The sequence below is a fragment of the Athalia rosae genome, chromosome 1 (assembly GCF_917208135.1).
Source record: "Athalia rosae chromosome 1, iyAthRosa1.1, whole genome shotgun sequence".
In the NCBI taxonomy this organism is placed as follows: domain Eukaryota; kingdom Metazoa; phylum Arthropoda; class Insecta; order Hymenoptera; family Athaliidae; genus Athalia; species Athalia rosae.
In genome coordinates, this window is record NC_064026.1 from 15,516,903 (window position 1) to 15,537,085 (window position 20,183).

The 20,183-nt window shown below is 41.1% G+C and overlaps 2 protein-coding genes across 5 annotated transcripts; one reads left to right on the plus strand and one right to left on the minus strand.

The window, feature by feature from the left end:
• LOC105690516 (anoctamin-4-like) lies at nt 1–9,052 on the plus strand. Of its 4 annotated transcripts, none has more exons than XM_020854890.2 (15): nt 1–109; nt 1,156–1,585; nt 1,863–2,277; nt 3,746–3,914; nt 4,478–4,760; nt 4,845–4,996; nt 5,199–5,444; nt 5,610–5,809; nt 5,936–6,073; nt 6,145–6,362; nt 6,440–6,748; nt 6,896–7,205; nt 7,278–7,483; nt 7,970–8,257; nt 8,331–9,052. In XM_020854890.2, the coding sequence occupies exons 2-15, from the start codon at nt 1,358–1,360 to the stop codon at nt 8,637–8,639; spliced, it is 3,471 nt and encodes a 1,156-aa protein (XP_020710549.2). In that variant the 5' UTR covers nt 1–109; nt 1,156–1,357; the 3' UTR covers nt 8,640–9,052. The 4 variants fall into 4 exon arrangements, with proteins under 4 accessions (XP_020710549.2, XP_020710548.2, XP_048516021.1 ...); XM_020854889.2 differs by having other exon boundaries at nt 2–87; XM_048660064.1 differs by lacking the exon at nt 1–109 and having other exon boundaries at nt 523–1,209; nt 1,308–1,585.
• A 52-nt stretch (nt 9,053–9,104) lies between these two features.
• Nucleotides 9,105–19,774, minus strand: LOC105690636 (protein son of sevenless). The gene is made up of 20 exons (XM_012408618.3): nt 19,252–19,774; nt 18,358–18,621; nt 18,147–18,230; nt 17,979–18,059; nt 15,445–15,621; nt 15,156–15,364; nt 14,756–14,939; nt 13,740–13,986; nt 13,431–13,661; nt 12,762–13,125; nt 12,429–12,621; nt 12,084–12,320; nt 11,851–12,006; nt 11,583–11,765; nt 11,383–11,500; nt 10,974–11,263; nt 10,633–10,861; nt 10,238–10,560; nt 9,892–10,147; nt 9,105–9,822 (listed from the first exon to the last, which is right to left on the minus strand). The coding sequence occupies exons 1-20, from the start codon at nt 19,357–19,359 to the stop codon at nt 9,731–9,733; spliced, it is 4,026 nt and encodes a 1,341-aa protein (XP_012264041.1). The 5' UTR covers nt 19,360–19,774; the 3' UTR covers nt 9,105–9,730.
• Nucleotides 19,775–20,183: the final 409 nt, after the last annotated feature.

Consider the following 20,183-nt stretch of genomic DNA (forward strand, 5'->3'; position numbering starts at 1 on the left):
AGTGTACATCATAAATTTGTGGGAGTATAAGCTTTTCTCGCTCCCGTATGTCCTTCTCATACAAACGCGTGACCTGAAAATTGAAGAGTAAACATTGAACTTTGAATGGGTTTGATAAGACGATCATTTCTCGCGTCTCTGTCCTCTTCGCAGCAAATTGACGATTATTGTCAATTGTTTTTTTGTTTTTGTTTATTTTTTATTTTCGATTATTCATTATTTTATCGGTGCAAGTATGAGTTTGATTTTTATCCCCTCTCTTCGGATTCACCGGAATCCTTCGAAGGATACTTTTTCAACGCGCGTGTCTGGAAAGCTCAGTGTTATAGCTTCGATGATCGGCTTTTTCTGTACTTATTGGTTCAGAAGTGGCAAACCAACCGCGTATTCGTTGCTAAGACTACGACCGCGACACTTGAGATGTCCTCGATTATGTAATATCATAGAAAAGTGATAATCGGAGAATACGGGACCATTAGTAATGTGAGTTATTTCATTTATTATTCAATGTTTGGACAGCGATTGTCGCTACTCGCAATGACAACCTAACGATCTTACTTGACGATATACTATTATCGGCGGATTGAACGAGTGTAATTTGTAGCAATCACAATTTGGAAACGTTTCCATTTCTGTTCCTTCATTTATTCAGTTACTTATGTTTCTTCCATCGTTGTTCGTCGCGAGTACATAATGCATTGTACGGCGAGTGTTTTTAAACGAAAGGACATACGACAAAAGCATTTATTTTTATAGGCTAACTATGACATAGAGTCACCGTGTAGTTCAATTGATTTCATTGATCTCTACAAACGTATGTACGCCAAACTATAAATCCCAGTCTATCAGCGTTACTAAAAAGCAAGCTGGCTTTACAAAATCATAGGGGGGGAGGGGAATGACAAAATGAGCAACGATCGCGAATTCCCTCCATGGAGTACAAGTCGGTTTCATTTGAATCGAGGGGAAAGGGGAGCCTAAAATAGCGCGTGTGATGCATGAATTTTTTAAGTATCATTTCTGCCCGGTGTTTTCTGGCCCCTCTAATGCCTAATCACACAAAGGTATATTCGACGTCAATTTGTTGCGAGGGAACAGACGACGTTGCTACTTCCGTATGGTATGGGGTAGCTAATTACCAATGAAACGTTAAAGGTGGACTGCAGAGGGTCACCGCGATAGGACAGAGAAGGGAGAAAGTAAAGCAAGGTCTGCTATAGACCGTACAGTATAACCATCCCCCCCCGATTCTCCGTAACATTGTTACGCCCTGAGGCTTGCGGTTACAGTCATTTATAATTAAACAGAAGTTGACCAACGCCAAGCCACCACGGTTACGAACGATCAAAATTGATCAATGTCAGTCAGTGGAGAACACCAGAACACAACAAGCACTATCCGCGGTGTGCCAAATCGGGACCCTCTACGGTTACCCTCGTTGCCTATTTCCTTACCACCGTCACCCGGACGTCTTCCGGGTACCAGCCCAAACGATACCTCCTCTGTTTCTTCTTCTCCGGAAATAAAGTTCGATTTCATCGATATTATGGAAGCGGACGCTGTTCGCTTGGAGGATGAAACTCAGGTACCGCAACACGTCTGCACAACAAAATTGGATCTCAATTCCGACGTTCTTTTTTTGTTTTTGTTTCCGAGTGAACAAATTGCAGTTACTTTACTTTCGGTTGTTCAACTTATCGGTTAAACGACGATACGAGGAGTGGTGAAAATTGAAAAAAAAAAAAAAACAAAAAACATAGAAATAGAAATTACATGAAAACGCCCTGAATCAATGAATTGTAACATAAACGAACGACACTCAACTCATCCTTCTACGTATACATAACGAAATTTCCGCACAGGATTCACACAGCCGGAGACCAAGTCGAAGTGCGGAATGCGTTGCTTCTCACCGTCAGGATCAATACAGCCCGAGTAAATCACAAGTGAGCGATTTAGGGCGGACGGTAATCGATTCGAGGGATGCATCTTTGGTTTCATCATCGACGCACACTCCTTGTCCGGACGTGTTTTGTGATCCTGGGGGAATAAATCGTCCCGGTACTCCCTACGACGTCACGAAGCCCGTCCTTCAGGGGACGAGCGAGGCGACTTACGACCTGGCGAAAAATGGAATTCAACAATTTAATACGAACAATGACAACCGGTCGTTATCCGGAAGCCCCTCAAGAGCCGCGAGACGATTTTCAAGGGCCAGCGTACACCCTAGTATCGTTGGTACCTGCACGAGTGGACTAACCGCACGCGATGCTTTTGGTAAATTGATGCAACTTTGTAATATCACGCAAATACTGGGCATAAGAATTTTCACGTTTCCGGGCAATGCAGGAATTAAACTATACAACTTGTTGCGCCTCAAATCTTGATAGAACGGGGAACTGTTCAAGAGTCTAAGGAGACGCGAAGTTTGTTTTAAAGTTAACCGACACGCGAACACGATCGCGATGAGAATCGCATTTTCACCTCTAGATCCCGTTATATTATAACTAAACATTCGTGGATAATCGACGATTTATGTAACTGTAGGGGATGTTCGATACATAATTTACCCGTACAAATGTGCCCACGTGGGATTATTCCTGACGATATCGTGACCCAGATATAGAATATTGTCACCACCTTCAGCGACGTGACGGATCAGTAAAATAAAGTAACGCAATGAGTGTAACGTCGCGGTTGTTGACACGTGCCCAAGATAGCTATACCATGTTACGGGCGACCCAGGTAATCGGTGCTTTGAGAGACCGAGAGCGAGGATTGGTCGTAAATGCAGTGGAGCTCTAACAATGATTAGCAGCTTTTGAGGGTTCGTCAAAACATTGCATGACTCGGGCCGCCGCACTATTTGTTTTATTCAATTACGTTAAGTACTCAACAGGACTATAACGTACACGTAAAAACGATATCGACTATCCCACGACATCAACGAGTGCCCCCCCACCCACCCACCCCTCTTTCCACTGACCCTAAACTGTCACGTGGACGGCGATAATATACGTTCCATTGGATATTTATTTAATACGGAAATATACGTGTATCGACAGACCTTTGGCTCTACACGAACTAAAAGTACTGCCTTTGACATTATTTACAGCTGGAAGGTCGCGTTGCTGCATTTTATTTATTTATCCAGCCGTTCGGGTCGGTCGAAAATTCGTGCAAACACGTTGGCAGCAGTACGGGGAATATTTTTAGCTGGTAGAACATTGTCCTGACCTGATTAAGCGAAAGGGTATATTATAAGGGGCGCTTTAATCGATGGCTAATATTACGCCCTCGTGAAAAATATAAAGTAGATAGAAATTACTCGCTAAATATATACCAGGCGGCAGTGCACATGTGGGAGATGTATGCACGAACCTTTTTTGATTTTATCAGACAGGTTAAAAAATTAACACGTGGAAAATGGATTTTTTCAAGCTTGGAACGGTACAACCTATGTGCAGGCGTATTATACACACGTATATGTATACCACTCAATATTGAACAGCGTGGGACCGGCAGCAAACATTTGTCGATAGTCTCTGCTTTCATATTTTATCTACTTCATGTCCAAGCAATTTATATTCTTGCACTTCACCGCTATACGACCGTCAACCGGCATTCGATTCCTACAATAATCAGAAACGAGGTCGATCGCGATCCAACAAAAAAATGATCATCGTCAAACGACGATCGCCGAGGACGATCCGACCGTGAAAATTTCACTTTTCTGTTCAATCAGGACCAAAATTAACCCCAGCTCCTCCGGACGCTAGTTCATCTTTACCGAGTACCCCGGCACTCCACGAATTCGACAACGAAGCGATGAATAAAGACTCGATTTCCCGAAAGGATCTCGAAACGGAAGGTACAACGATCCCGGACGCTGATCCTGCATCCTTATTTTTTCGGTAAGCATTCGGCATGGGGTTACACCGAATTCTTTTACAGAGTTTATTCGTCGAAGGAATGAACGTTTGACCGCTGTTTACGCATTGCGATTAGTTTCTAAAAATACTCTCCCCTGCGGATTAAAACAGTAGGGGGTATACGGTAGATATATCGTGTTTGAAATCAGGCGGACTCCGCGGGTAAAATGGAAGGCGACTCTTTCAAATTTAGAACGATAGTTTTTTAAAAATTCAACGGGGTCAGTTAATTATCCATGAGAATGCGTACAGCTGAAACTCGTCATTCGTAAGTATAACAAGTTTTGAGTGCAGGTTTTACGAGTAAAAAAAAAACAAAAATAGAAGGTTGGTAGATAATTACGCGTCGCGCTTGGCCAAATAAATATCTCACGTTTTAATCTTTGAATTTTTATTTCTATGCGCTCCACTCGCGGTAGCGCAGGATACACTTGACAGAAATATAAAAATTTGGAAAAGAAAGAATGATTTAATCAAGTTTTCCTCAAACGTACGAGTTGTATACATAAAGTCTACGATGTCTTATGTGAATTTTGAATACGCAGCGACGGTCGTCGGAGGATCGACATGGTTTTGGTTTACCAGGAAGAAAATGAGGGTGTAATGACCGAAGCTGAGGCGAGGCGGATGGAGCATAGGAAAATCTTTGAGCAGAACCTTCTCAAAGAGGGATTGCAAATGGAACTGGAGCCCAAGAATACTTCGTTCGACGGGAAAACGTATTTTCTAAAACTTCATATACCATGGAAAACGAAAATGCAATATGCGGAGGTGATGAACCTTAGATTACCGACGAAAAGGTTCATAACCATCTCCGTGAAAGCTTGGGTGGGTCATCGCACCGATTTACCTCTCACTTATTATCATCATCATCATCATTCTCTATTGACGACATTATTCTGATTTCTAAAGGGCGAGGGGGAGGGCAAAGAGAAACCAAAATACTGGGAAAGATGGTTACCTTGGATCGAATGGATTCAAAAGGTTCACACTTGGGACACCAGCAAATACCCCGAAGAGCCTAGTTTTTACTCGAGCGCTGACCCTGGCGATCGAGAAGAGAGGTGTGAAAAATTTACCCTTTAGCCGATCGAAAATTTCGAAAAGTAGCGCTTAACAAACGTCACTCCTAGCAGAGTCGTTCATTCACTTTAGACATCGTCACAGTTAGTCCCGCCTTGCGTTTTAGGTGTAACAATTACAATTTTTACAACGCGACGTTTAACGCGATTGCATTTCCACTTTTTCTGCCTCGACCCCGTTCAGGTTCGTGGTCAAGGACAGAGATACGGCTTACACACCTGCCCAGAGATCGTTGATAGTGATGCAAATTTTACTGAGGGCCAGATACGACGAGGCTCACGAACGTGCCGGTATTCGCCGACTATTGGCGGACGGGAGTTACATCGACTGTTTCCCTTTGCACGAAGGACCCTACGACAGACCGGGACCGAACGGCGAACTCCTGGACAGACACCTGTTGTACCTTGAATGGGCTCGACCTTCGAAGTGGTGAGTGATACTCGGCGAAGATTAGATCAGATCGGATCAAGTCGCTTAAGTTTCTTTGCGAGACGAGCGATTATGTGCGTTGTACTACTATTTTATTTTCACCGAATCTGATCGGAGCAGAATTAGTTCGAATGAAATCGGTGAATCGCGGTTCAAATGACGCAGGTATAAGAAGCAGCCGTTGTGGCTCGTCCGGAGATACTTCGGAGATAAGGTCGCCCTGTATTTTGCTTGGTTGGGTTTTTATACCAAGGCGTTGTATCCACCGGCTGTCGTTGGTTTCCTCTGCTTTCTCTACGGTCTCGGTAGCATGGAGGGTATGGACAATATACCCAGCAAAGAAATCTGTGATTCTAAAGTGGGCGGTGAGTCGATAGATGACGATACGGAGTCAGATTTTAAAATGGCGATACGAACGAGTTGGAGGATTGAAATTAATCCGATCGTGAGATTGTCATCTGATTGTATTACGTTACGATGATTAATTACAGGACAGATAACGCTTTGTCCTCTATGCGACAAGGCTTGTACGTATCAAACGTTACGAGAATCCTGCCTTTTCTCCAGGCTGACGTACCTTTTCGATAATCCAGCGACGGTGTTCTTTGCGATTTTCATGTCTTTTTGGGGTAGGTAAAGGTCATCGAAGGCAGGCAGTCTTTAAGTTTACCGGATTTAATGATCCGAATAAAATGTATAGCAACAACATTTCTGGAGCTTTGGAAACGACGACAGGCCGTCATAGTTTGGGAGTGGGATCTCCAGAACGTCGAGGGGGACGAAGAACCCAGACCAGAATTTGAAGCCTCGGTTAAAACGTATCGTGTAAATCCGGTCACCAGAGAAAGAGAACCCTATCTTCCAGCGTGGTCTAAGGTGCTACGATTCATGGCGACGGGATCTATGGTGTTTTTCATGGTAAGCACGACGTACGCACGTACCTCGCGGTGAAGATTAATGAATAAATTGAAAAATATCAATGCCTACAATTGCAGATGTGCGTGGTGCTGGGAGCGGTGCTCGGCACGATAATCTACCGAATATCGTTAGTCGCTGTATTTTACGGTGGTGGAGGAGATTTGCTGAAAAATCATGCGAAAATTTTTACTTCCATGACCGCCGCCCTGATCAATTTAACGATCATTATGATACTGACGCGGGTATATCACCGACTAGCAAGGTGGCTAACAAACTTAGAAAATCCGAGAACTCAGACTGAATACGAAGATAGTTTTACCTTGAAGATATTTCTTTTTGAATTTGTTAATTTTTACTCGTCGTTGATCTACATAGCTTTTTTTAAGGTGAGACTCGAAAAGCGGTCCAACTCCCCCTGACCTTGATAACGCTCGTGACGAGCGAGCACCTGTTGATAAGTCAAGGGTAGTTCGTCGTCATTGGTGAATGTAGTCTTGGAAGCGTATCGGAATTATGACGCAGCTTTCTTGCAGGGGAGATTCTTCGTGCATCCGGGTGATGCGAACGCGAGATCCTCGCCATTTTTCCGCATAAAGACTGACGTTTGCGACCCGGCGGGCTGTTTGTCCGAACTTTGTATTCAGCTGGCCATCATAATGGTGGGGAAACAATGCTTCAATAATTTTCTGGAGATCTTAAGCCCGAAATTTTGGAATTGGTGGCGAAAAAGAACTCAAAAAGCAGCCACGAAGGATCGGGACAGACAGTACACTCGCTGGGAGCAGGACTATCAACTCCAAGATCCAGGCAGACTAGCGTTATTCGACGAATATCTTGAAATGGGTAATTACTTGCCATCGGTATAAATTGATATCATTGCGAATCTTCGATACACTGACAATTCTGTACTTCTAGTTATTCAGTATGGGTTTGTCACGCTTTTTGTGGCGGCGTTCCCTTTGGCACCGCTTTTTGCTCTGTTGAATAACATCGTTGAAATTAGATTAGACGCGTACAAAATGGTGAAGGAAGCTCGAAGGCCTCTCGCAGAGAGAGTAGAGGATATTGGCGCTTGGTTCGGCATATTGCGAGGTGTTACTTATGTGGCTGTGGTATCGAATGTGAGTCCATAGGAAAATAGATGTACAGTTCACATACATGATTTATATGGGGCATTCCACGTAACACGGGCAAATATTTTTTTAACGTATTGAGGGACCTCGGAAACCATACCGTTCTTTTTCTCGGGCATTTTGATCTCAGGAATCCGAATCCGCAAGCCAGATTAATTTTTTCTATGAAATTCATCGAGTTACTTCATCTCTCCAAAGTGTGAAAAATCGAGGATATCTCGATTGGATTTATTCCCAATTCAATTTAATGGACGTATTCGTATTCCGTACACAAAAATACATAGTATAGAAGCGTGCTGATATCGATTCTGCAACACCTTCACACTCAGCTCGAGAAAAAACGCCAAGACTATAGCCTTAGATTTCGCTCGAAATTCAAAATATTTTAGAAGAAGTGTGGCTCGTTTTACAAAGAATGTCCCGTATAGTATATTATTGCAGGACAGCCGGTTAACTTTTCAACTTGAATTCTAGGCTTTCGTGATCGCCTATACTTCTGACTTTATCCCAAGAAGTGTCTATGCGTTCGTATACTCTCCAACGAATGATTTGGTTGGTTACATAGATAGTTCGTTATCAGAATTCAATACTTCTGACTACAGAGAAGACATGGGAAGTGACGATAACGATCCCGATCCGCCAACTTGCCAATATAGGGGATATAGAAATGGACCTGATCACGAAGAGCCTTATGGACTGAGTCCTCAGTACTGGCATGTTTTTGCAGCCAGACTAGCTTTCGTCGTCGTTTTCGAGCACGTAGTGAGTATTGTCAGTTTTTCAGTTCCCAAAACTGAGATGTATGTACTTGTTATCGGACAATTGTCAATTACAGGTATTCGCATTGACGGGGATTATGAGTTACGCAATTCCAGCAGTGCCAAGAGCCGTAGCTACCCAGTTACAACGTGAGCGATTATTAGCTCAAGAGGCAAAGTATGAGAAGGGAATAAAAGGTCGCGAAGATGAAGATGAGCTGGTAGCTGCTCTCCGAGAGGCTGGAAGTATGGGGCGGCTACAAGGTGCTCGCACAAGCTGGGCTAGACGTTTCAGTAAATTAAGTGATAGCCTGGATGCCCATATTGACGTGGGATCTCGAGCTCACAGACAAAGTGATTCGTCAACAGTGTGGGAAGTGATGTAAATTATAAAACATTTGTCTACAAAATTGAATTGAATTTAATTTCGTCGATCCGGCAACGGGTTTGTACAGTGGCGTTGAACGCAATGGCGGTGATACCGCGCCGATTTGATTTTAATGATGACTGTGAGATCGCATCGTTGACCGAAGACGATCGCATGTTCATCCCAGCTGGTTGCCCGAAATAGTACAAATTCTCGTCTAATAAGAAACGAATGAACTTTCCGCGTTTTTCAAAATACATTTAAATGTTGCTCGGCTCAATACCGTACGGTCTATAAAATGACGTACGAGCTTTGAGGAAAAGAAACAGCGGATGATTTCAATGTTACGCTTTCCATGTCCGTCCACTGATTGTTAAAATTCAAGCGAATCATGTATACTGTGAATAATAATTCAATTTATATGAAATGAAATGATGCCTTTCTTTGATATGATTTTTTCCTGGTGAATAAGAGCACGCGAATGTACTACACAATATACTCTTTATTTTACACGATTTCAATAATTCAGTTTTTTGTCTTGCGTGCGTCTGACATTATTACAATAACTATCAATAGAATATATTTATAATAATATACATGTACATATTCATTCATTTTTTTTTCAATTGATTCCATTTATATGTATAATTAGTTAGGTATATCGGCCTATCGTTCAATTCTGTACTTATTTCTTGCGTCTGTTTTATCTTTAAAGTCTAAACGTATAGTTACATAACATACATACCCACGTTTACAGTGTATCACAGTTGTGTTGGGGGGGGGGGGGGGGGGGGGATTAGAAAGAAGGGAGAGGTGGAGACTTGTTTATAGCCCAGTTAGTAAATTCTAAAAAAATATTGTTTCTCGAAGGTTTATACTATTCTTTTTTTATGTATCGTCTGATCTGATAATGTTGGCAGATTCGGATACTGACGAAAGTTTTAAAATTGTATGTTCTCAATGTCAATATCGTGAAATTAGATGCGTATGAAGGACTTAGTAATTTACTCGATAGCTACCCGATCGATACGTCACATTCCTTCTTTATTTTACTGAATGGAGTAAAAATAAGCCTCAGGAATTTCGTTGGGAGTAAACAGAAAGAGGAGTTTAGCTAGGCCCTGGAGGAGCGGTGAAATTAAACATGGTCGTCGGTGGTCTTCCAGGCAGTGGCCTTGGCGGTAGCCTGGGTGTAAGTGATCCTGGAGAAAAATAAAATGAATTCAATCAACGCCGACATACCCTAGCAGCTGGTGTAACGATATACTAACCATTGGGCTGAGTAGGAGGGATTTGGGTGGGACTAGGTCCGTTGAAAGACATATGCCTTCGGGGATGGGTGGGAACTGGGCCGGTTGCGTCCAGAGTGGAATTTCGCCTCGCCAGAAGTCCTGAACTAATGGGGTTCAAAGTTGCTGAAATCCGAGGTGGCAGCATCATGGGTGGCAAATCTCTTCGTGGAGGTAACGGAGGCGGAGATGTACCCTCTCGAGGTGGAAGTATCGGGGCATTAGGAGCTTGTCGAGCCTGTAAATGAGCGGCGGATAGTCAAGTTCATCCCTTGAGTTGAAACAGCTGGGACGATGTTACCGAAATTGGATATTTGTTGGGGCCTACCTGTTGCGGGGATTCACTAACGGAGCTGTCCCGTCTCCGGTGAGATCTGGGCGGCAAGGGTGGGGGAGGTTGGCTGGGGGGTAAGTGGCTAGGAGATGGTGGCGGAGGCATAGGTGCCCCGGGACTACCACCAGATGGAAGACCCGTTAACGCACCCACGACACCAATTGTTCCTGAATTAAAACCAAAGTGAGTCGCCTGCGTTTGATGGTACGAAGGGGGGAGGTGACCGGGCGATCCGAGCTGAGGACTGCTACCCGGTGAGCCAAGCGATAGGCCCGACATGCTGAGGGGCCCAGGGGATCCTGGCGGTGGCCCTGTGCCTAAGAAATCGATACGTCAACGAATGATCATGTTCGAATCGATAAGCGCAATTTTCCGCGATGAGTACTAACCACCGAGTAGCACTGGTGCGAACACGCTATGATCTCCGGTATGCGGAGGCGCCATTTGCGAAGTGTGGGGTGGAGTTTCGGGCAGCTCCGGAGGTGGTGGAGGTTCCGTTGGTGGATCGTGTAATCTGACGGTAGATGCGACTGCTTGTAGTGGAGCCGGTAACCTGCCGCTCAAACTCCTCGCTTTTATGCCCGGTGATTTTAGGTTCAAGTCCGGCCACTTGCGAGGCTGAAAAGAAACATAATCTCTGCATATGATGTATCAAATATGATTCACAATGATATCGGATCTTTGGTCGCCATCATTAGGCTGAGTTTTTCTTTATTTTTTGATAACTTACAACTCTGGGTGGTTGCCTGCAACCTCTGGGCTCTACCTCCATACTTTTTTTGTACAAATAGTTGCCGATGTCAGCATCTTTCATGTTGGGTTCAAAGGGGCAAAGGTTTTCAATGAAATGCCTTATCCTAGGTTCAACGATGAGGCAATAGGGTTGATTTTGGTACTGCTGTATTTCACCAGTGATCTCCGCCACTTTTCGCCGCTTACTGAAGTTTATGAGTTCAGGACTACCCGGAAGATAATCCGAATTACCCTCTTCAATATGTAAAATATTTGTCAGGTACATGCCTACGAACAGAGATCGATTGTAGGTATTGAGAATCATCGCTCATTGAATATTGATACTTCTGAAATCATGAATGTCCAGCAACAATAACGCCGAATCGATATTAATTTTCTATGTTTACCAAAAAAAGGTACGCAGGGTGGATTGATGGATCGCAGTTTTTCCTGATACTTTCGAAAGTGATCATTGTTTAGCTCTCGAGCTTCTTCCAATGCCTTTTCCAGACGTGCTGCTATTTGCTACGGGAATAAAGTTTTCCGTTAAGTCATGAACAAATTTATATTATTTGGCAAGTAGTCGAGAAAAATTTAACTTGCATACCTGAAAAGTGAACTTCAACCGAAAGACTGACGCTGAACCCATAGCACTGACAATTGCCAAGACACCATTGAAATTATTGAGATCCTGTAGCACCATCATAATCTCAATTGCTCGAGACACAATAGCTACTCGCTCCTCTAAATTCTCAGCTTCTACGATTGTTTTTTCGAGCCATCTCGTGAACTGTTTCCAAACAAGTAGATTAGGTATATTTATCTATCATTTTTCCGTGCTCAAAAGTTTTCAATTACAGTATACCGAGACTTACATTTGTTGTGTGCTTAATCATTTTAAGTAGATTTGGCGAGGTTTGTTCTTTGTCTTTTTTGGTCCAAACCGAGCCCACTAATTCTGAAGGTTTTACTGTTCTGTACAGTTCAAATTCTAACAATGTCAATTGTCTCGCCAATTCGATTGGATGTAACTGAAAACAAACGATGCAATTTTTTATGAGAAATAAATATTTTCACGACCAATTTCATTATCATCGATGGAACGTACTGTGAGTATTCCCCACGATTCCTCAGGAACTTTAAGATGCCATTCGATCGGAGGTGGAGAACGTTCGAAACTGAAAGTAATCGGCCTCTGTTCAGATGGTTCGCACTTTCTTTGAACAATCTTCATCACCGAATCCACCCATTTCCTCATCGATTTTCCACCAACTGTGTCTAGGAAAGACTGTAATTTTTCCAAAAGTTCTCTGTCTCGTTCAAAGTCATAGAAATGATGGTCTACCTGCGGCGGAGAATATCAAAGATTATTCGTGATCAAAGTTTATTCGTGATCAAAGTTACACATCAAACAGAAAGAGAAAGAAACAATATTTTGATGTGAAAAACATACCCAATGCCTCAACACGTTGAGAACCCTGAACTGGACAGGCTGGCAGTACTCTTTTCTGTACCTTTTCCAGTCTTCTCTTGCCCAGGCTTTGCATCCTGGTAATTTTTCTTCGTCTCCATATACTAACGAAGGCTCTGGTATGTCGAACCTCTTTATGAGGAGCGACAAGAGTTTTTGAGGAGAGCAAAAACTCCTGTGAAATCAATAATACATTCCGCATTATGACTGGTAATATTTACGATTCTCATGGTATCTCATGGTATCGATATCATCAGGTAATTAACAATGTTGAGGTGATAATGGTCATACTTTAATGATAAACATCCGGCTTACCTATACGTGGTAAGGAATGTCCGTACGAAGGCTGGATCCGCATAGATGTGGTAGGTTAATCTTTCGACCAACTTGATTAATGTAGCACCTTTGATTAGCGGCACACCTCCATTTTCTCTAGCCTCAAGAACTATGTTTTCGGAGCAATCTTGCTCAGAAAATTTGTACAGATGAGGCGGAGGTAGCCTCAAGGGATGTTTCGTTTCTTCGTCTAAGAGTATACTATCCAATGTTCGCTCCAACATGCTTTTAGTATTCAGCATTACAAGATCGGCCATCCAGCTATTTTTGTCCTCGTGAGATTTTGCAACGAGTGTAACATTCGGGTGGTCCCTTGGGGCGATCTCAAACGCATTTTTCAATTCTGCGAAAGTCCTTTGTTAGTATTTATAAGTGTTTAAATGTTGAAACATGTTATTGGAAACCATCAAGATAATCATTAATATTTCAAGCCTGATATTTCAGCATTAATAAAAATCTTTGTTCCGACTAACACGTAATAACGAATCTCAACTTCAATCAAGATAATGAACTAATAAAAATCATAATATTTTATTACTCGTTAATCTATTCTTTGGTACAGGATTTGCTTTCCTTTTACATTTAATTGAGATAGCTGTGTTTAATTGCATTCACATTATCTTACAATTAGTCGTTAAGTAAACTGACCATCGGTGTCCTCTCTGTCAATGATTTCCACTTTCCTGATGAAGAATCGTTCTTTGAGACGTAGTTCAACTTGGTGCACCGAAACCCCTCCTCCTACTGCAACTGGTCCGACACTAACGCTAACCCTCTTCCCTCCGGTGGGTTTGCACAACACCAATAGACCGTCAAATAACAACGCTCTCCTTTCTGTTAATCTTCTTCCACCACTTCCAACTTTTCCTAATAAGTCCTCTGCCATGTGGAAATGCAAAGTATATATCAAGTCACGGTTCTAACTCGATAACACAAGAATTTTTACTGTTCAATCACCTCTAATAAACTCATTGCAACATTGTCCAATATCCCTTTGGTCCCATCCATCTACAGTCTTTTGTAATTCGCTTGTCTTTTCAAGTGCAGCTTGCCTTCGAGCACGACTTTGCATACGTAGGCCGTTATCTTTTTTTGGAAGATTGGCTACTGATTTTAAGAGCTCCATTTGCAGCGGTTGTAAGAGACCTTGAACTTGTTCCAATGTTTCACGGTCACTTGAATTTGGAGTCAACTTATGTAACACCTGTAAGATATTGGAAAAAATAAATAAAATAGCTGAATATTCAATTCGGATAGAGATGGTAAATTCAAAATCTCCAGATTAACCATGATTTTCACCCCGGTACAATCTATTCCTTAACAAATCAAAGGCATAATAAATGGTCATCGCTATCAGTCCGATAAGGAGACTCCAATAAATTAGTTTTGCAATAGCCGACGCACAGAGCAGAGCTATAATTCCCATACAGCAGCACAAAAGTCTTTGCATAATTTTGTTTTCTCCAATAAGGTTAACATTTTCAAAACTAGCAAATTTAGACAGCCAAAATAGTTGAGGCATGTTTCCAACGCGAACTTTGTTTTGCTTGAGAACGAACAGACTCACATACATATTTGAATGCAGGTGAAAAATTCACTAGTACATCAAATTCAGCTGCGCCTGTGGCGTAAATATCCAATATCACAGTTGCAAGCAATTTGTAATCTACACCTATGAGTTAGTATGTTATGATTTAGCTAGTAATATGCGAGTAAAATACCGTTTGTACTTTATTTCTTAATTTATGCATATTCATCCATACTCATTAACACAAACGTGGTTCTATTGATACTGGAATACCAACGTCTACTTTGTATGTGTGGGGCATTGTCGAGATTTTATATTGTTATCTAACTGTAAGACTAATTGTCGCACAGACTATCAGGAATGAAAAGAAACGCTGACGAAATAAAATTTTGTGTAATGTTGATGGAGGTTGTTTTACGACTGAAATAACAGATGCACAACTCACCTTAATGTAGTCGAAATACAGAAAGCAGTGCCACACAGGTTGAAGTAAAAGTTTTGGCAAGTAGTATTTTACAGCTTCTTTGAACCCGTGACCTGCTGTTCGTAATGCTTCATTCGACTCCGGTCTAGCTAATAACCTCATCAGCACTTCCCTACTATTTGGACTGTTCATGTCCCTCGCATATCTGCAGCAAGATTTATTCACTCATTATCTATGTTGTGATTCGAAAATACAATATGCTCGACATATTACTTGGATTTAGTCCGCCCGACTAGCAATTGTTATTCAATGTGCTTTCTGTTGGTCGTTAATATTCACCTCCAACAGATGAGATAATTCTTCTGTTAGTTACGACACTTTTGAAGTCCGTGAATTGAAGATATACACAGTATTGACTTACTCTTTATACACATCAAACTCAGCAGCTTCGGCTAACTCTTCAAAACATGATCCAACTGTAGGAGTCTGTTTTTCTTCAGTGATTTCCATTATGTCTTCCAAACTCCCTAATAACGTTACCGTTACTTCATAAATATCCATAATATTACTAAAAAGTGCATCAAGTTCGTGGGGACCTTGAGCCATTTTTTCTATCTCTTCACGGAATACCTGCAAAGAATCAATTGATTAGAAAATATCGCCAAGATCTAACATTCGAGATATGTCCGATGCATTGTTAATCAACGTACTTTAATTATCATGTGAAGATCACGTAAATAGTGTCGTTCGTCGTGTATGAGATCTCGAACAAAATCTTCGTACGAAGTTCGGGGAGTTGGCCCTGGGTCATCGACCGATACAACAGGTCCCAAGCCACTTTGGGGACCTTCCGTACAATCGTCTTGGTAAAACATATCCAAGAGGACCTGTCAAAGAACAGTAATCAGAGAACAATAACGTAACGGTATTTTTCAACGTCCCATTGAGAATAAGAATATTCAAAGTTTGAAGAAATTCACAGAAAAGTATTTACGTAATGAAAATAGAGGTAAGATGATGTCTAGACCGACGAAAATTTCATAAGAATTATAAAATAACTTTTGCATAGAGAACTGACAAAAAAAAGCTCACCTCTTCAATAGTTAATTAACACTGTTGCAATAGAATTAAAAAGTATTGCCTGGTTTTGAAAATTATTCACAAAGACGTATGTGTAGAATGGACTGGTTGTAATAACCGAGGACATGTCAAAGCATATTCACACAGCATTACCTGATACATGTTACAGCCCAATCGAATTAACATTGGTAATCAAATTTGATTGAAAGAATATTTGTGAAAATGGAGATGCCCGATACATTAATCGCCAACATCTGAGCTAAATAAAATAAAATTGGTTACCCAAAAATGTGAAGGCGTTTATGAGCTCTGTACTCTGAGAAAATATACTACGAACTGTATTCACAACAGATTAAAGCGTTTGCAAACGGAGTTTTGCGACCTTGAAATGCAAATTGAAACTGGGTCAAGTAAATAAATTTTATGTCAATTGGTTTTGGGTTTTACTCAATAAGTTAGAATAATGATTGAAAAATTATCTTTTTTCTAATATGATAAGAACAGAAACGAAACATAGTGCCATTACAGGTACTTTTGGAAATGTGTGACAGCTGAGCATCTAAAAAATTCTAAGCATTAGAAGTCTGTTGCGAATGTAAGATCAAACGAAGAATATAAATGTTGAGCATTAGCATAAACCTTGGACAAAGTCCATTCTTAGTGCGCCAGTTTTCATGCCTGGTGTCCCAAAAATGGTCACTCACATGCTGATTTAATGCAAAACTCATACACTGAATTACAAGTACAACTTATCGTTAATTTTTCTAATTACTATCCATCACGAGAGCAACAACGACGGCTAATGAATGTCATTCGTAGCAGGTGATAATCCACTAATCAATACACAGCAGGAACAGGCTCAAGTTGAAGTTGAAAATTAAGATACTTAAATCATTTTAACTAAAATGCTGTCCGAAACATATCAACGCACCATCACTTATTGTACAGGCCAGAATATTCTTCCAAAACTGAGATCAAACTTTTCTTCCAAATAAATGAATGATTTCGATGCGTACATCCAAAAGCTAATCACTAGTTAGTCACTATTTGAACAATACTTGACTACGTTGAAAATTCAACAGTAGAAACTTGATGTACAGAATTGATGAACAACATTCTTGCACTGGTTTTAATCTTCGATTGAATTATTTGATAACATTACATAAAGCATTCGAATTTTCAGCTCAGTCAACGATATAATTTCAGAGATGGTTACATGATCACAAACCATAAATACTGAATGATGTTCTAATAATTTTCTACAGGGGCTTCGCATGTACGTACCACCTATTACAGCGTGAGCAGAGGGCGAACATGGTTGGTGTTGTTTTTAGTTGATGGAAAGCATGTAACCAAGCAGAGAACATTTGCAGCCACAATTACCACTTAGCCTGTGTCTAATCTAGCATAGCCAGTCGGTGAGTATCGAAATACAACATATTGCTCAAGACACATCTCAACCCTCTCCAAAAGGTTAAAAAATTTCGATAAACATTATGCAGAGTTCTTGACGAACCATATTCTTTTATTATTACCGTCATTTTTTCTTTAGCATGACGAATGAATTTCTAAGCCCCAAAAGTTCTAGGTACGGTAATCTGCATTTTTAATTTGAGAAAATTATATTTGCTTTATAAAATCGTCTGAGATGTTGATAACAATAAGCTGGCACCAGTGAACTACGTTCATTTCGAAATCCCGTTATCTATAATAATACTTGTTTTCGATTAAACTCATTACCTAAATCAAGCTTGTTACGAACTATGCTGTGATATTATAAGATACAACACATAGGACTGATTCGACACAAATTTCTATCGACACTCAGGTAAAAATCTTTATACATTAAACAGATACAAAAATTGTGCCTTAGATGATTATGTAGTCGGTCAACGGGAATTTAAAGTAGCCGCAAATAATACTATAGTGGCTCTCTTCCACTATGACGCTACCATGGGATTATTTCGTTCCAAGAGCTTCTTGGATTATTTTATTCAGAGAGCACACCGAGACAGTCTCAAATACAGTCCTGTCATTTATTATTCAAATCGGTCTTACAGAAACACTGAAACTCGACGTTTGATTCTAATATTGGTTACGTTAATAATACATAGACGAAATAACAATGGCTTAGGTGCTAAGATTCTAGAAAATGATATATTACCTTGTCTGCGTACATTGCCACTCTGATGTCTTGACAGGAAATCTCGACATGGCGAATATTTTTAACGTAATTCCCAGCCAACTGAAAAGAATAACAATATCTATCGATTAGAGCAGCTTCTCAGCAGAGAACAGTTCTTTGTGGTGCAAAAATTTGACTTCGACAAACCTTGAGAATATCAGCAGAGATGTATTCAAGGACTGCTACAACAAACAGGCTAACTTGTGAATCGATTTTGTGCTGCAGTACTTCCTGCAATATGAGAAACGTAAATTGTGATTAAGACATTTCTAGATCGTCTTCAAAAATCTCACAAGTATTTTAAAAGTTACGGTGAGAATATTCAAGATTCAAGCAAACTGTAGAGATTTTTACTAACTTTTTGTAACAGCTGATGTATTTTATCAACAGGTAACACAAGAGGTGATTTCTTCTTCCCTTTCTCTAAAGCTTGGTTCGCGTCATTTAGGGCCCACCTATCTATTGGTGTAGGAAAAGTTCGTCTAACGCGTTCCTCGACATCTTGTGGTGTGTGTGGAGGAGGACGTCCGCAAAGCATCCCTAGCATTCGAAGAATCAAGCTTTCCACATAGTCAAGGGCATCTTGTCTTGCCTGTAAACTTGGATGAACTTGTTCTAATACCTAGTAAAAACAAAGTTTATATTTCAACAATGAACATCATCAATGTAATGACTTGCATAATTATATTGTAGCGAGTGAGCTGGCACCTCAGGATTGTGTGAAGGAAAAACAATGATCATGACAATGTTTTTGCATTTGTCGTAATATCCTTTTTCAATTATAAAAAACGAGTCTTGACTTTATATCGCGAGTGGATTTCGAAATAAGGTTCTTCAAAGATATTGTGCAACTTGATTTCGGAAAAGTCAAGATATTTTGTGCTTCTCAGCACCAAAATTGAATCCCACTGTCGCTCGCGGATATCTGATATTTTCGTGACAATGGAAAATATTTTCGATCAAAGTTGGGGACGGAAAGTCTTTACACCGTAATCAGAAACTGTATTAGACGTAATGTCTACAGTATTTTATAAAGATCGATTATAACGTTGGGGTAAAGTACCAGCTGATTGAAAAAAGTATAGGATGCAGGGTGCCCATCACCTGACTTTGACAAGGCTGTACGTGTGAAGGAGTAGTGGTTCGTGGAGGATGGTTCGGAGGTAAACGATCGGAGTGGCGAGGTGTCGGATGATACATTTTGTTGATACTTGGGTGCTTATTGTTCGAGGGTAAGATTGAGGAAACAAACCTTGCGTAGGGAGCTGACAAACACCCCCTTCCACTTGGCGGCGTTCTCTTCTTTCTCAAAGTCGTAGCCCGACGACTCGCCCACCACAGACGCCGGCGTTGAAAACATTTCACACGTAGTAAACTGATAAGTTTAATAGGGTGAAAAAAAAAATTCCGATTGAATATAATTTTTAATTGAGAAACGGATCGATTCTCTCTAGTTCGCGGTTAAAACACGTTGTCGGAAAAATCACAAACACTTGACAGAGACGTTCGTCTGTCCGTCCGTCCTTCGGGGCTCAGACATCTCCGTAAAGATATGCGACAGCTAGACGTTTTCACTTAATTTTTCAACTTTATTTTCTCTTCGTACACTATTTAACCTCGAGATCAATTTTCGGCGGTCCCCAAACGCCTCTGACTCTCGGTGTTCGCACATTTTTTCACCACCTTTTCAACTATTTCTTATCAACAAAACCTCAGAGAGATCCACTACCGTCAAGAACTGCCATTGCGCGACCCGCTGCTGCTGCTGCTACCGCGAGCGCGAGGATGGGATCGATATTTCGATACCCATCGACTTTCGTGTCAATGCGAGGTATATCGAAATCTCGCAAATTACGAATCTGCGAGACTTCGTACCTGACTTCAAACGCAGTGGTTTCAAATCTGCCGAATCTGTCTGAACTGTTTTGACATTGCGGACTGAAGAATATGGTTTTCACACATCTGAACCCTTGACTGAGAATTTTTATCAGAGTGATTCGGTAGCACCTGATTCTTCGTGCGATTCAATCCACTTCATGATCCGCATGTCGCATCCTGTTCATAGATTTAAGAAATAATTCGCTGGCCGGGGTTATAAAACAGATCGATTTGTACTGCTGGTGGTCCGCAGCGAGGCGTAAGAATATTTATTTTTCACCCTTCTACTTACACGAAGTGTAAAAG

Excerpts from the sequence above, each read along its gene's own strand:
- LOC105690516 (XM_020854890.2), top strand. The coding sequence starts at position 1,358 with ATGTCAGTCAGTGGAGAACACCAGAACACAACAAGCACTATCCGCGGT. Across the intron at positions 6,363-6,439 it reads GATCTATGGTGTTTTTCATG|ATGTGCGTGGTGCTGGGAGC; the intron begins GTAAGCACGACG and ends CTACAATTGCAG. Across the intron at positions 8,258-8,330 it reads TCGTCGTTTTCGAGCACGTA|GTATTCGCATTGACGGGGAT; the intron begins GTGAGTATTGTC and ends TGTCAATTACAG.
- LOC105690636 (XM_012408618.3), bottom strand. The coding sequence starts at position 19,359 with ATGTTTTCAACGCCGGCGTCTGTGGTGGGCGAGTCGTCGGGCTACGAC. Across the intron at positions 15,622-17,978 it reads TGGCAATGTACGCAGACAAG|GTCCTCTTGGATATGTTTTA; the intron begins GTAATATATCAT and ends GTTCTTTGACAG. Across the intron at positions 13,662-13,739 it reads TTGCAATGAGTTTATTAGAG|AGGACTTATTAGGAAAAGTT; the intron begins GTGATTGAACAG and ends TCCACATGGCAG.